Source organism: Toxotes jaculatrix, chromosome 6 (assembly GCF_017976425.1).
Source record: "Toxotes jaculatrix isolate fToxJac2 chromosome 6, fToxJac2.pri, whole genome shotgun sequence".
NCBI lineage: Eukaryota > Metazoa > Chordata > Actinopteri > Toxotidae > Toxotes > Toxotes jaculatrix.
The window spans coordinates 25,226,838-25,242,077 of record NC_054399.1 but is presented as its reverse complement, the minus strand read 5'-3'; the positions used below and the strand labels follow the sequence as shown (position 1 = coordinate 25,242,077).

Below are 15,240 nucleotides of genomic sequence, written 5' to 3'. Positions count from 1 at the left end.
ATTATTATTAGTGATTATTTATCTCCAGCTTTATTGATCACATCAGATCAGACAGTTTGAGTTCATTCAGTCTGAAGAGTCGTAGAACTTTAGAAGAAGAAGGTTTAAATCTGCTCTTCAGTTTGTTTGGATAAATTTATCCTGAGGCGTCGTCGTCGGATTCTTCAAACACTCAAACGTGTCGTGAGAGTCGTGTTCGTCTCGATCCGGCTCGAGTTTCTTCTGATTTTATAAACTTGTTGTCAAACAGCAGTGATGAGTTTACAGCTGTGTAATCAGTATATAAATGTTTCTGTGTTTATTAATGTCCAGTATTTGTCCAACTAACTTCTCCTGTGAAGACGTGTTTCATGTTATTCCAGCTGTCGTCACCTTTATATACTGATTATACAGATAAATGAAGCTGTTATAATGCAGGAGCAGGGTGGGGGGTTGAACTAAGTGTTATTGTTACATTCATTCCATCTCAGATGTGGTGAAACACAAACAGGAACAGTAAAAGGAGAACTTTTAGGCAGACCACGTCCAGACGTGACCTGCTGCATTAACGTGTGATCCAGATCACATTAAACCAGTCAGAGATGGGAGTGTGAACGAGCAGCACAGTTTTTATTCATCAGGACGACACCATAGGAAAATATCAGGCTTCTTCAGGATATTTGCAAGAGTTCCCAAATTTCTAGCATTAAATCAGAATTGTTGCAATTTAAGTAAACTGATGCTTAACTGATTCATTTCATGTCAGAACTGTTTGTTCATGATTTTTTTTAATTTCTTATGTTTTTGGGGTTTTTGTTTTGTTAGCAGATGTCCTGAATAAAATCATGTTTCTGAGCTTTTTGATATTTGTCATGTGGCTCTGATCGTCCTGAATGGGACACATCACCACAGACTGACTTCATCTGACAATCACATGTCAAACCACATTAACGTCTGTGAATTATATTTGTGTTCAAATGGATAAAACTCATCATTACATTGTTCTACTGATGAACCACAGAGTCCTGCAGCGTGTGGCTGTCCTGTTTCCTTTGTGAGGACATTTCTGCACTGTGGGGACACCCTGGCCGGTCCTCACAACGTCAAAGAACTATCTTAAGGTTCAAGGTTAGAATCAGGTTTGGGTAACAAGGTCAGGGTCCTGAGGAGGAGTTACATCACTGAGGGTCCTCACCAATACAGAAAGGCAAGCGTGTGTCCGTTATGAGGCGTATGTGGAGCTGTCAATCATGTGCAGGTGCTGCAGTGCGTCTGGTTCTGCGTTCAGTCTCAGCATATCCACCTCCAGTGGGTGGAGTTGACCGGTGATGACCAGCGAGTGGAGCGGAGCACCAAGGTCACACGACACCAGCTGACGCAATGTTGCCACGCGAATCGTCTGGTCATCTGCGCCGAGTCGGGCCACGCCCACACACACAGTGTCCTCTGTCACACCTGGCGGGGGTGGGGGGGGTGAGACATGAATGTCGAGCTTCATTACACATGATTCTCTGAACACTGGTATTTTTCCGGTGACTGATGTTGTTTGGGCAATTTCAGATCACTTCTGGTCAAGTGACTGTGGTGGGTGGAGCTTAACACTTTGGATGATTTACTCATGTGAAGTGTTGCACAGTGTCACCATCAGCTGTGGTTCAGCTCCTGTTTAATAAAGCTACCGCCAGCTTGGCGTGTCTGTGTCATGTTAAACCAATCAGATGAGAGCTGATCAGGTGTGACTCACCCAGCTCCTCCCCCTCCTCCCTCCTCCTCTGGATGATCTGCACCAGCTGATCTGCAGCCTGGCTGACGGTCATGAAGCGAGGAGGCTCATAGATCTTCTTCCCTCTGAAATAACATCAACGCAAAAACTTTTTAATTCAGTTTAACAAACTACACAATGAAACAGTAGAAATATGTGACACTGACCCACATCAGGTCAAATAAAGAATTTACTGTGATAATTTAACTACAAGAACTACTGTTACTGTGGTATTTGAACTAAGCTCCTGTATGTGTCTCTTCAGTGTCAGGATGATTTCAGTCTGCAGCAGATCTGGGATCAGCGGCTCTCTGAGTCTCTGTGGTTCAGATGAAACCTGAATCTCTTTCTGTGAGCTCATCCCACCGCACACACGCTCACTGAGGTTCACCTCAGAAAATAACTGAGACACGACATCAGTATGACACCATCAGCCCTGAAAACCCTGAAACCAGCTACTTAAAACCAACAGACCAGCACTGTTCCACTTTCTCTGAACCCAGAGGAGGACAGGACCTGAACCTCAGTCCAATGTTATTTATATAGCACCTTCCACAATCAAAATGGTCTCAAGACGCTTTCCAGAGACCCAGAGCCTGACCCCAGAGCAAGCACTTAAGGCGACAGTGGCAAGGAAAACTCCCTTTTAACAGGAAGAAACCTTGAGCAGAACCTGGCTCACATGGGGGACCCTCCTGCTGATGGCTGGGCTGGGTGAAAGGAGGAGGAGATAGATATGCTGTATATGCAGCATATAAAACACGATATAAACAGGGTTGGAAGTGGACAAATTACAGAACAGTTAGTGGACACTGTGTGCTCAGCAGATTACAGATATGATGGGAAACAGCACAGAAGCAGAAAACTATGTCAAAATAGGTAATTATTCAGGTTCAGGATCAGGATGTGGTTCTGGTCCTGTGTCTTACCTCATCATGTTCTCAATGCTCTGCTCTTTGACTTTGATATCTGTCAGTAAAAAGGGAATAAACACACATTAGATTCAGTTCAAAGGAAACTTCACTTTCATGTTCAGATGGAAGAATACGGAAGAGAATTCATCCAGAAAAAAAAGTCAGAATTATGTCTTGTTTGTTACTGAAAAGAGTTTGAAGAAGAAGAAGAAGAGATTTCAGTGTTTTCATGTTGTTCAGGTGTCTGACTGTGGACAGAAGTCTCTGTCTTAATTGTGACGGCTTCATGTGGACATTGTCTCTGAGGCTGGACAAAGAAAACAAAGAGGAAATGGTGGGTTCATGTCTCCGATGATGGACGAGTATTTATGGTTCTTAATTCTATTATTTCCTCTAATGAATATTAACAACACACACGACACCAGCTGAGACACACACACACACACACACGCTCCCAGAGCTCCTCCCTCAGGACTATTTGTTGGTGTTGATGTTGGTGTATGTGCATTATGCTTCAGTCTGAATGGTTAAGTGTGTGTGTGTGTGTGTGTGTGTCTCACCCAGCAGACAGAGTGTGTGAAGTCCAGCTGTTCTGTTTTTGCAGATTTTGTCGTAGAAACTCTCTGGTCTCCACGTCTCCGTCCAAAACACCAAAGACACCGTCTCCCCAAAATTATACAGCTGACACACACACACACAGGTCAGAGGTCAGCACGTTTGACAGTGTGTTAATAAAGAGGAAATTAAAGAGTAAACACAGACTCACGAGTGACTCTGTTTCCTATTTTCTCAGCAGCTGCTGATATTCAGAACGTGACAACGTCCTTTCTCCAAAAACATGAGCAGGTCTGAGTCATGGTCTCAGCTGACCCCAGCTGAGATCAGCTGACCTCTACAACACCAGAGACCATGACTCAGAGTTTTTCTCCTGAAATGATCCTGTTCCATCTTACTGTTTAAACTAAATCAGCCTTTTTCAGTGTTCAATGGGGGTATATATATGTGTGTGTGGTGGTGGTGTGTCGGGGGGGGGCTATTTAATGTGTGTTTACTTAGTGACACAGCAGCTGGGTTTCTGTCTCCCCTGGTCCTCTCTGACAGGTATGGAGGGGGGGTCCCCCAGACAGCAGGGTCTGATGGGATTTACTGCAAGTGGGGGGAACACAGAGTTCATTTACATGCCCCGCCCCTCATTAACATATTAACGACCTCCCAGAGGAGAGCTCTGTTAGCATTAATGCTAATCTGTGTGTGTGTGGGTGTGGGTGTGTGGACAGCTGCGTCCTGCTCTCTGATTGGCTGCTCTGACAGGTCAGTTATTGATGAGGTCACATTAATGTGGGGCGTTCACAGACAACAACATCAGCTTAATGAGTTTCAGGAGCTGCAGCAGATGGGACTGAAGACGCAGTGAGAGGCACATCAGCCCTGGGCTCTGACTGTCAGGCAGACATCGCTGCCATCCACCTACCAAACACGACTGTCAGCTTATCTTTACCCATAAAAACTCTGTTCCTCAGTTTTTTGAAAAAGAAAAAAACAAAAAACAAAACAGAAACACCCTCTCTCCCTCCCTGTCCGACATGACATCGGCTATCAGGACCTTTTTCAGCCAATCAGCATTCAGCTGGAGAACCTGCTCCTCAAAAGCATTCAAGCCTATTCAAAACAACTTCCCTGATTATTTCAACACAACAAGATGAGACCGAGGGAAGTCATCCTGGAGAAGTGAGTCATGTCTATGTCGTACCTGCAGACCACAGCAGCCTACTGCGTTCATGATGGAGGCATTGTGGATGACTTTGTACGGTATCCCAGCATTCACTGCTCTCAGGACCAGATCGCTGTGGGTGGTGGCTCTGCAGGAAGATCAATAATTATAAATAATTAACATTTAATACAAACAACATGTAAGAGGTAGAAGCTGTGGGACAATAATTCAATAACACAGAGAGTGAGTGTTAGTGTGCACACAAACATCAGCTCACTGTGAAAACACACAGCCAACACCATGGCAGGATCAGAGTGACGTACAGATGTTGAGGTCTCAGAGGTTAAACCACAGAGAAATGAAAAGACAGGAGAAAAAGAGCTGCAGCGTCTCTTTTCATTTAAACTATAAAACCAACGTTCGCATAAACAAAAGTCAGCAGAGCCTCGGACGGCGAGCTGCAGCCTGTCATTAACTCTGAGGAATCTGGTGGTTTCAGGAGAAGAAGTCAGCTGGGCTGCTCCAACTACGTGGTCACTTCAAACTCTGCAGCTCTCCACAACAATCCGCACACTGACACAGCAGACGTCAGATCTGTGTGGTTCGATACAAGCTGCTGCCGCTACTGCAGCTCGTACAGATCATTGATCCTGATACGTGGACACCATGACGCACCCGAACGGGTCGCCAACCACCAGGAACGCCACGTCAGCCACATCAGCATCCTTCAGGATCTCATCAGCCCCCTGTTCAACCAGATCTCTGTCTGCCAGGATCAGCTGCTTCCCATAGTACTCCTCCTGAGGACAAAACACAGCTGTTACAGAAGTCAAGTCAATTTTATTTATACAGAAGTTATCTTTTCTTTTCATACAGAGTAGGTTCAGACTGAACTCTGCTGGGTCTTCTGTTCTTTACTGAGTTATGTTGACAGGTGTTTCTATTATTTTGTCCACCTCATTCAGTGATCATAACAGAGACACCTCTCCATGTTAGCGGGTTCATCAGTGATGGTGGCAAATTAAACGTGAACCACGTCATGAGGTTCCTCATTAAAACTGCTGTCACTGCTTCAGTAAAACAGGCTTCATGTGGGTTTAAGTTTAGGTTTATTCCTTTATTCATCCCTCAAGCTGCATGCACATGCACTAGAGACGCTGGGGGGGTCGCTGCCTTGCTCAGGGGCACCACAGCCCTGGTCACAGAGGCAGGAGTGAGGGAGCTGGTACTAAGGATTAGACACTGATTTCAGACAATTTGTGACATTAGGAGGCTGAATTTAGCTTTAGAGAGTGAACTTACTCTCCCTCTCTTTTTCTCTCTCTCTCTCTCTCTCTCTCTCTCTCTCTCACTCACTCTCTCTCTCTCTCTATCTCTCTATCTCTCTCTCTCTCTCTCTCTCTCTCTCACTCACTCACACACACACACACCTGACCACAATTTAATCAACTCACCAGAGCCTCCTTCCCCACCGTCAGGACGGAAGTGTAGGCCTCCAGGTACACTCTGGAGCAGCTCCTCACCGCCTGCAGACCTTTCACCGTAATGTCCGCGGCGTCTCCGAGGCCCAGGCCGATCAGATACAGCATCCTGCCGGACTGCTGCTACACCGGAGCCACAACAGCCGCTTAACCGCTTGACGAAAACCGCGGATCACCCTTTGACTTGCTGTTTTTCTGTATTCACGTGTAGTCTCCGTGGACTGACTGGAATACGGCTTACCGTAAAATGTTGATGGTCCACGACAGCTACAACCGCGATACGTTCTGCCCTTTCGTCGCCAGTTTCCATTCACAAATTTATGTGTCAAATAAAACCTCAGATATCATCGATAATCGTTAATCATACACTTCGGTGTACATAGAATAAACTAGTTCCGTATATTTTCATAAACTTTTAACTTTAAAGTTATTTTTTTCTACTTCCGCCTTCTGCTTTGAACGAAAGATTTGAACGAAAGTTTTTCATGAGAGGTCAAATCAGAGGGAGATAACATGTTTGGTGGATTTCCTTTGTGCCGAATTATAGAGACTCTCTTCGTGTTTAAAGCATGAAAACGCCGTCTTTTAACAGCCTCTTTAAAACTTAGTAAAATCTTGATAAAACCAAAAAAAACCAAATTTATGAACGGAGGCAGGTTTCTCACAAGAGAGAAACTGTCCTGCCCAGTATGTTGGAATAGGTTTCTTTTTTTTCTTTTAGTTCAAGGATCTGTTTTTTTACATCTGCCTGCTGTGTCTTTTCTGTCACACTCCAGCAAGAAGACAAAAATAAAAAAAGATTAAAAAAAGAATAAATAAGTGGAATTCAAAGAAAAGGAACTAGAAAAAAAAAATCAGCAGTTAAGGCTGAATGTATGTTTGTGTAGAGAAAGCTGAAGAGAAAGTCAGCAAGAAGACAAAAATGAGAAGTTTTACTTCCTGACTTCTGAAACAGTAAAATTTAGGAATCTTAGAAATCTCAAGCAGTTTCTGTGTCAGCAGAAGCAGAAGTGTCCAAAAACAAAAAGTGTTGATGTGAAAACAGATTTCAGATTTTATTTAATTATTTAATAAAGATGTTTCAAGGGGGTCACAAGATAAATGTGAGGAGTGGGGGAACAACTGCTTTACACTGTATGCAAGTGTCTCTCATTGATTTGAATGGGATGGGCAAAATAATAGGAACACCTATCAGTGAACATCAGAACCTTCACAAAGGAGGATGTATCACAGGACTGTGGACCAGACTCACCTGGTTTTAGCTGCTGTTCCTTAAACTGGATAATAAGTCAGTGAGGGCCAGGACCACCTCCTCTCCTTCACAGCTTCACAACTGGACACTCTCAGGGGGCTGTGCTAAAGTAAGACATTTTCAGTCCCTGTAGGACATGAAAGCATCAAGCTGGGCAGGTTTTCATGGCCCAGACTCATCCCAGAAATGCTGGTGGCAGCAGACCTCGCCAGTGGAGGACAGTATATGGGTCTGAAGCCATGAACTGGCTCAGAACAGGCCTGGATCCTGAACACAGGAAGGCCTGTCTGGTCTGTTCTCAGTGAGAACCATGTTTTAGGACATTTTTTTTTTTTTTGAATGAGCAACACATCCAGCCTTGAGGTGGATGAATTGCAACAGCAGAAGACCACATGGGGTTCCAGACCTGGATCCAGAAGACCACCTTTGGCATGTGGTAGAACAGGAGACTGGCAGCATGAATGATGTGATGAATCATGTCAACGTGGAGCAGAAGCTCAGTGGAAGGTTTCCAACATCTGATGCATCCATGAGAGCAAATGGAGGAAGGAGCAGCTCCACACTCAATTTGCAAATGGAGCAAATTGAGTGTGGAGCTGCTGATGAAGATCTGCTGATGATGATGCTCAGTGTAGGTTTATATAAGTTTTTATTTAGTTTTCCTTTATTTCTTTAAAAGTGTTATTTTCTAATTTTCCTGCTTCAGTAATGCCATCTAGTGGCTGTTTTTTCTTTGTGACTGTGAATCCTTTGTAGGTGTGAAATAAAGGAATCAGATCTCCTCTCTGTCTCCCGGTTGTTTCCATGGTGACGCCGGTCGGCAGCTCAGCGTGTGAAAGCAGTTCAGTTGTGAATGAGTCGGTGGGAAAAACTTCTCCTCCTCTTCTCTCTCTCTCTCTCCACAGTCTATTTCTCTCTCGTTCGCCCCTTGTTGTGGTAAACAAGCATCTGTGGACCACGTGACCTCCCCATCCACACCCCCACCACCATGCCTCTCTCAACAGCCCCATCCCACCGAACCCCCTTCACTTTTTCAACTGGGAACCAGTTAATGACTGAGATGGTTGGTGGGTTACATAATGGGCTCCTCTCCTTTTTTGGGGGGGGGGCATTGAGGAGGAGTAGAGGAGTTAGGGATGGGGGGGCTGATGGAGAGGAGGATTGTGGTCTTTTGTTGCTGTGTTTCAGGGTTTGTTCGGCTCCAGTCATCCAGAGAATCAACTCTGTCTCAGTTAACTGTTTCCCTTCAGCTTCAGATCCACAGTTAAGTCCTGATCTGGACCTTTACCTGATCTGGACCCGTACCCATCCTTATCACACTGCTAAACATAAATTAAACATAAAATCATCTTTATTCACAGAATGTCAGAATAAAAACTGTTTAAAGCTGTTCTCACTATAAACATCTGTTAAATGTCAGAGAAGCTCGTCCATGATGCAGCACAGAAGCAGTCTAACCACAACAACAACAACAACAACAGCAGCAGAAGCAGCAGCAGCACCAACAGCAACAACAGCAGCAGCAGCAACAACAACAAAAGCAGAAACAGTAACAGCAGCAACAACAACAACAGACATAATAATAACATTGTTAAACAAACTACTTTCTAAATTCTAAATCCATGAAGGATTTTTATGCCTCTGTGCCAGCGATAGCCAAGGCCGGAGGCATTATGTTTTCGGGTTGTCCGTCTGTCCTGGATTCTTCTACGTGCGATATCTCAAGGTGTTTCTGTCAAACTTTGCACAAATGTTGACTGTGACTTAAGGCAGATCCGAAAGGACTTTGGAGGTCAAAGGGCAAGGTCACTATGACCATATTTATGTTTTGCAAGGTAATGTGATATCGTAAGAACCATTTGAGGGATTGTCTTCAAACTTTCCACAAACGTTGACTGTGACTCAAGGATGAACTGATTAGATTGTGGAGGTCAGAGGTCAAAGGTCAAGATCGCTGTGACCTTAATGCAAAAGTTGCGCTTCAGAATGTGTTTTCTCTGCAATGCTTTGAGTGATGTTCTTCAAACTTTGCACACATTATCACTGCTTGTCAAAGATGGAGTCAATATGTATTGGACGTCAGAGGTCAAAGGTCAAGGCCACTGTGATCTTGTGTAAGTTTTGCTTGTGAACACCCAACAGCTTTTTTTAAAGCTTAGACATCAGATATTTTAACATGAAGAATCATCCTGAAGGACTAAATTTGAAATCAGCACCTTTCAGGGGTGTTCAGGTGTCTGAGGTCACATGACGTGTCACAGTCAGTGTTTGTCTCTGTCCTGTTGTGTGAGACAGAAACAGGATTAAACAGATAAAGAATCTGAACAGGATTAAAGCCATTTGTTGTGCATGTTTAATCTGACCTCAGATCTGTCCCTGGTCTGTCTGTAACACAGTTTTCAAGCCCTGAACTGAACTGAGGCACCAAACACATTATTCACACACTGTGTCTGACTCATCACTAAATACTACAATATCCATGAGCTTCCTCTTGGCAGGTGGAACTGCATGAAGCGCAGCGATGTGACTGTGTTGTCTAAAGGATCATCATATTATGCAAAGAATGCAAAACTACTTTTCAGTAAAGCAAAACGTACTGTAACACTACGCAAAAGTATTCAGAGGGAGTGTAGCAGTTCTTTATGAGGTGACGCAAACGTTACTGTGAGAGAACACAACACTTTTTTTTTAAGAGGACTCAACCTTTATTGTGAGGAAATGAGGAGATATGGCAAGAGAACGCAGCAATGTTTTGTGGCACACAAAGTTAACAAGAGTAAAAACTGTTGAGTGAACTGAGGGAGCTTTTAAACTCTTCTGTCTGTGGCCTTTAGGGACTGAGAATATGACGGTCGTCCTTTCCTCCAGATATATTCGTTTTTTTACAGGGTGGATTCGAGCTGCAGTTTGTTTGATTGTTGTCATCATTGCCTAAAAAAATGACTCAACGACCGTGATTTGTGTCCAGAGTCAGATGCTGTTTCCTCAAAAATAAGCTGAGACCGAACAGGAGGACGTGAGCAGGTTGTTTGACTAAAGTTGTTGTTATGTTGTGGAGACATGTGAACTGTTCCCGAACATCCACCTGTCTCACAAGGGTCTCCGGCCCAAACAAGGATGGTGACAGGATGTCAACCTGATAATATTAATGATGGGTACGCTAACTACAGGTAAACATCATGTGACCAGCTGAGAAGGTCTGAAGTCAGTGTCTGTGATGCTCTGTTGTTTCTCCACTTTGAGCTTTAATTGGATAATTTCCTGGAAACCTAATGCAACAAGTTGCACAACAGGGAAAGGAGGGAGGACAGGATGAATCAGAGAGGAGTGGGGGGTGAGGAGGGGGGAGGAGGCCCTGCTCCCTTTGTGGCTCCCACAGAACCATCTCCAATTACAGGACAAAGGCGACTCATTCAGCCCCACAGCTCCAACACTGCAGCTTTGCATGTCTAATGAGCGAGCCGCTGAATGCTAAGAGGACCCCGGCGTGCTGCAGAGGCCTCAACACCCCCACCAACACCACCTCCCAATCCCCCCTGAACCACTCTGCTCTGGGATATCCAGGCTGGGCCTCCTGCCTCTGATCACACCGGGCCTGATGGTCTCTGCCGTAGCCTGAGACTCTGCGGTGGGGGATCAGGGTCACTGAGTCCTGGTGGACTGGTGGTCTCAGACACTGACCAGGTAATGTCTGCAGTTTGAGTCCAGTTCTGTCTCTGTGTCCTTGCTCCGTGCTGTTCCCTCAGCCGTCTACTGCCTGGAATATAAAGGCCCAGAAACACTAATAAGAAACACACAATAATTAAATACACAGAATAAAATTCATTTATGAAAAACATAGTAAAAAAATTATAAAATATTCAGAAATTCAGTCATAAAGTTTTCATGTTACATGATGAGAAAAAGTTTATTCCATGACAAAGAAATTATAATGTTTTGAGAGTAAAGTTGTAAGAAAAACTTCAGAAGCGTATGAATGAATAAATTTTCCTACATTCCATCCATGCAGACCTTTGTGGACAAACTCTTGAGGCTCTACACAGAAAATATCATTTCAACTTTACCTGTGACTCAAATGACATAAAGTGACTCAGTGGAACATTTTCTGTCTAATGTGGGAACCTCTGGAGTCCATTACCCTGATCTTAACTCTGGGTCATAAATGAGCGGAGCAGCTCACACTTACTCCAGTTCCCTTGGAATTAAACTGCGTTGACCTTTCTTAGAAACATTAGTCATTTAAAGCTCAGTTTTAGGGAATTATGAGGAAAGTTTCCAGGAATTTAGCTGGAAAATATAGGACCTGTAAAGTAAAGCGTTACTTCCCGATTTGTTCCCAGTGCTTGTGGCTGACCTCTGACCTTTCCTCTAATCTATTGCTGTGTTGGAGGCTCCTGCAGCACTGCACATCAGGACATGAAGTTCCTGTTGATGTTTGTTCTGAGGGAGGATCATCAACAAACTTCCTGAAACAGCTCTCCTCCTCCACGCTTTTCTTCTCACACAGTGACAGAGAAACATGACATCAAACCTCAGCAGAGTCCAGAGCAGGACTCTGACCACAGCTGAGGACCCTGAGGACCCTGGGAACTCATCTTTTTTACTGTTTCTGTGAGTTTCAGGGAGGAGTGAGTATCAGCACAAATTGCATTTAGTTCAAGGCTGGCTGACAGACATAAAGTCGATCATCTTTCAGAACTTTGGGTTCTGCTCGTAAATAAGAGTCTTCTTAAAAACTAGAATCAGCTGGCAGCCAAAGCTGCTACAACACATCTCTCTCTGTATGAGATTCATGTTTTTTGTACATGGTCCCTGTAGCAAACAAACAACAACAAAAAAAACAGCAAAAACAACCAAATCCCTTCAAAACAAAACAGGTGCTTTTTGAGTGTATTCGATTAATATGTAAAGTATCTTAAGAGGTTTCAACATGTGAGCAAATAAACTTTTTCTAAGAAACATGTGATGTTTTCATGAGTGTTAACATGGATGTTCCTCTGTGCTGTTTGCTGTCAACACTGAAGCCGCAGACACACACAGATTAGCTACACACTGAAACACAAAGAATCACCTGAGAATAATCTGAAGTCAGACTCCTCAGAAAAAATGACCTCGACCTCAGAGAGATGCAGTCAAACACATGCCTGTCACAACACGTACCCCACAACATGGAACTAAATGCATTACGTCTGCTCGGGTCAACACATGTAAATCTAATTTTTTCATTACAAATGATGATGTCAATTATAACAGTTTGAGTGAAAGTTACATCTTTGAAGAATGTAGATGGATTTCAGAATCTCTCAGTATTTGGTTTGTCCCCCATTTGCTTTAATGACAGGACTGGAGCTCCATGGGCTCCACAGGTCTGTGCTGGACCTGGTGATCTGTGTTGTCCCAGTATGATGAGACTCTGAGACTCTGTCTCTTAGTTCTGATGTTTTTTTTCCCATGAACACAATGATCTGCTGGAACCTTGAGGCACGGACTTGTTTAGACCAGGTCACCTAAACGAGCCTCTGATGAGCAGATCAGATCCACCTGTGTCATCAGTGTCATCAGAACACATGATTCAAAGGAGCAGACCCTTCATACAAACAAGTTCAGTTAGTCAGTGAACCAGATCTGATTAAATTTGCTTCCAGACCCAGAAACAGATCAGAACCAACATTTCTTTTTTTGTGACAGAACTTGTTTTTAATGTTTCTAACTCCTTAAACCTGATTAATTCCAGGTTTCTGTGATAATATTGGAGACCAGACCCGACCAGGCTGTCAGAGGGACTGTGGTGGTTTCTCAAATCCTGAGTTCTGAATGTTTTTGATCAGCTCAACAAGTTTTCAACTTTACAGAACTTAAAGTAGTACTGTATCTTTGTGAGGATACTCGTTGGCATAATGCATCCACTAGCCCCTAATCCTAAACCAAGTCTTAACCCCCAAACAGCTCTTCAAAGTTGTGAAGATCGACCAAAATGTCCAGCCTCCCCCAGCCACCAGCAACCAACCATCACCCCCTCCCCCACCGAGGGACCCGATGGAGAGCCTCCACAGTTCTCTAAACCAGGGAAACAACGAATCACATCACAGGAAGTCAGAGAGGAAGAAGCTGGTTAATGCTTTCCTGTTACACGCACACACACACACACACACGCACACACACACTCAGCACTCCGTCCAAACCATAATTACAGGCTGCAGATGTTCAGCAATTAAAGTTTCACTGCAGCAGGATGTCAGAGACCCAACAAGACCAGAACTGAGACCGAGACCAGGCCTGAGACCAAGATGTACATGCACTCAAAGACTAGGATCAGAAAAATTACCAGGACAAGGACCAGGAGTAAGGTAAAGACAAGGCAAAGATCAGCATCATGGAAAGACAAAGACCAAACCCAGGATGAAGACTCAGACAAAGACCTGGTCCAAGAGTAAGAACAAGTGCAGAGACTAGATAAAAAAGTCCCAAACCAGGGACTCAGGAAACCAAGACGAGGACCAATGTAGTACTGTCCTGTTACTCTGCACAATCCTAGTAAGGCCTGAACCAAGATCATTACAAAGAGCAAGACCAGATATATGTATATTGTTATATCAACACTGGTCCATCAAACCGTTTTAGACACATACCAAGACCAAGACTGTGGTCTGTAGTTTCTGTCTGTTTGTGGGCCTCCGTTTCCCTCCAGCCGTCGTCATGGTGACGCTCAGCTATGCAGAGTCTGAATACAGTCAGCAGCTCTGAGGAAAGAAGCCTTTGTTACCCACAACCCCATCACCCGCCCCCCCCCCCCCCCTTCCTCCCCCCCTTCCTCCCCCCCTTCCTCCCCTCTCTTCTCCCTCGACCACTTTCTGTTCATCTCAGCTCCATTTTTTCTGACCAGTGAACACGAAACCAACCTCTCACTGGTCACACGTCCAACAACACCAGTATGCTCCCAGTATATTTTCAGTATATATCCAGCAACATTCCACTTTTATTTCACTATGGTACAAATATGATTCCAGTATGCTTCCCTGTTAGTATTTTCTCAGCATACTACTGGGACCATACTGGGAATGCATTCAGAACACACTGACCAGCCAACCTGGTCTTCCTACAGAGCTGCTTCAGCTCAGACCTGGTGTGATGGTTTCTCTGAGCTCATTCCACAGCATCTCTGCTGGGTGATTTTCTTTGTCTGAGGTCACTCTGTAGAAGATCTGCTTCCATGTTTAGAGTCCTGCTTCATCAACCACCTGCCTTTAGGTTCGTCTTAGAGATCCATGGTAACGGACTGGAGTTCACGAATTGTTCCAGTACGACCAGCTGAGCCACCTGGACAGGAAGTGAGGCCGCAACACTGACATCCCAGAGTGCCGATCCCACAAAGCACCTCCATGAGCTGGTGTCGTTCATGACCTCATCATGTCCTGTGGATGTTCAACCTCTGAGGAGCTGAGGTTCACATGAATCTGAGCATCAGAGCACCTGCTGATCCAGGTGGAGCTGGTTTTAACTACTTTATACACAGGTAGATACTTTACAAGGGGTGGGGGCTCCTCCTAAGGCTCTCCAGATAAATCTGAGGGGGAGAAGGAGCCTCAACCAAACACTGTGTTTTGCAAAAGGTCACAGCTCATCAGCCACCACAGCTACCCCTCCCCCCCCCCCCACACACACACACACAAGCACACACCCTACCCACCCTTAGCACCCCTGCTGACATTGCAGATATGATGGGGGTCAGATGTTGAAGTCAGAGCTGGAGTCAATATGGAAGGGTGGAGGGGGTAAAGAGGGTGGGGGGTGGGTTGGTTCAGCTGGATGGAAACAAAAGAGCTAATATTTGTATCATTATACCAGTATATTATTATTGTGTATAGATATAACAGATGACAGGTGTTTGATTTATATTTAAATCAGTAGAATCCTGCTGATTCCTTCAGGACCTGTTCAGTCCGTTTTTCTTGTTTTTCTTATTGGTTATTCTCTGATTTTATTTCATCCTCTTGATTTCCACTTAATTTTTTTTTCTTTTAATTTACATCTTTATTTTTTCACTTTGTTTTACTCAGTGCTGATTTATTTGTGCAGCTCTTTGTTGCTGTGATTTTTAATACTTGTGTTGCTTTGTTCCTCCGTTGTTTCATAGTTATCAT

General features: G+C 44.2%; 1 protein-coding gene across 1 annotated transcript; it reads right to left on the bottom strand.

Annotated features, from left to right (window-relative positions):
• Positions 1-590: 590 nt before the first annotated feature.
• On the bottom strand, positions 591-6,116 carry dph5 (diphthamide biosynthesis 5). The gene is made up of 7 exons (XM_041041067.1): positions 5,821-6,116; positions 5,042-5,166; positions 4,406-4,514; positions 3,216-3,336; positions 2,671-2,710; positions 1,724-1,827; positions 591-1,434 (listed from the first exon to the last, which is right to left on the bottom strand). The coding sequence occupies exons 1-7, from the start codon at positions 5,953-5,955 to the stop codon at positions 1,202-1,204; spliced, it is 867 nt and encodes a 288-aa protein (XP_040897001.1). The 5' UTR covers positions 5,956-6,116; the 3' UTR covers positions 591-1,201.
• Positions 6,117-15,240: the final 9,124 nt, after the last annotated feature.

Excerpts from the sequence above, each read along its gene's own strand:
- dph5 (XM_041041067.1), bottom strand. The coding sequence starts at position 5,955 with ATGCTGTATCTGATCGGCCTGGGCCTCGGAGACGCCGCGGACATTACG. Across the intron at positions 4,515-5,041 it reads GTGGTTGGCGACCCGTTCGG|AGCCACCACCCACAGCGATC; the intron begins GTGCGTCATGGT and ends ATCTTCCTGCAG. Across the intron at positions 3,337-4,405 it reads TAGGCTGCTGTGGTCTGCAG|CTGTATAATTTTGGGGAGAC; the intron begins GTACGACATAGA and ends TGTGTGTGTCAG.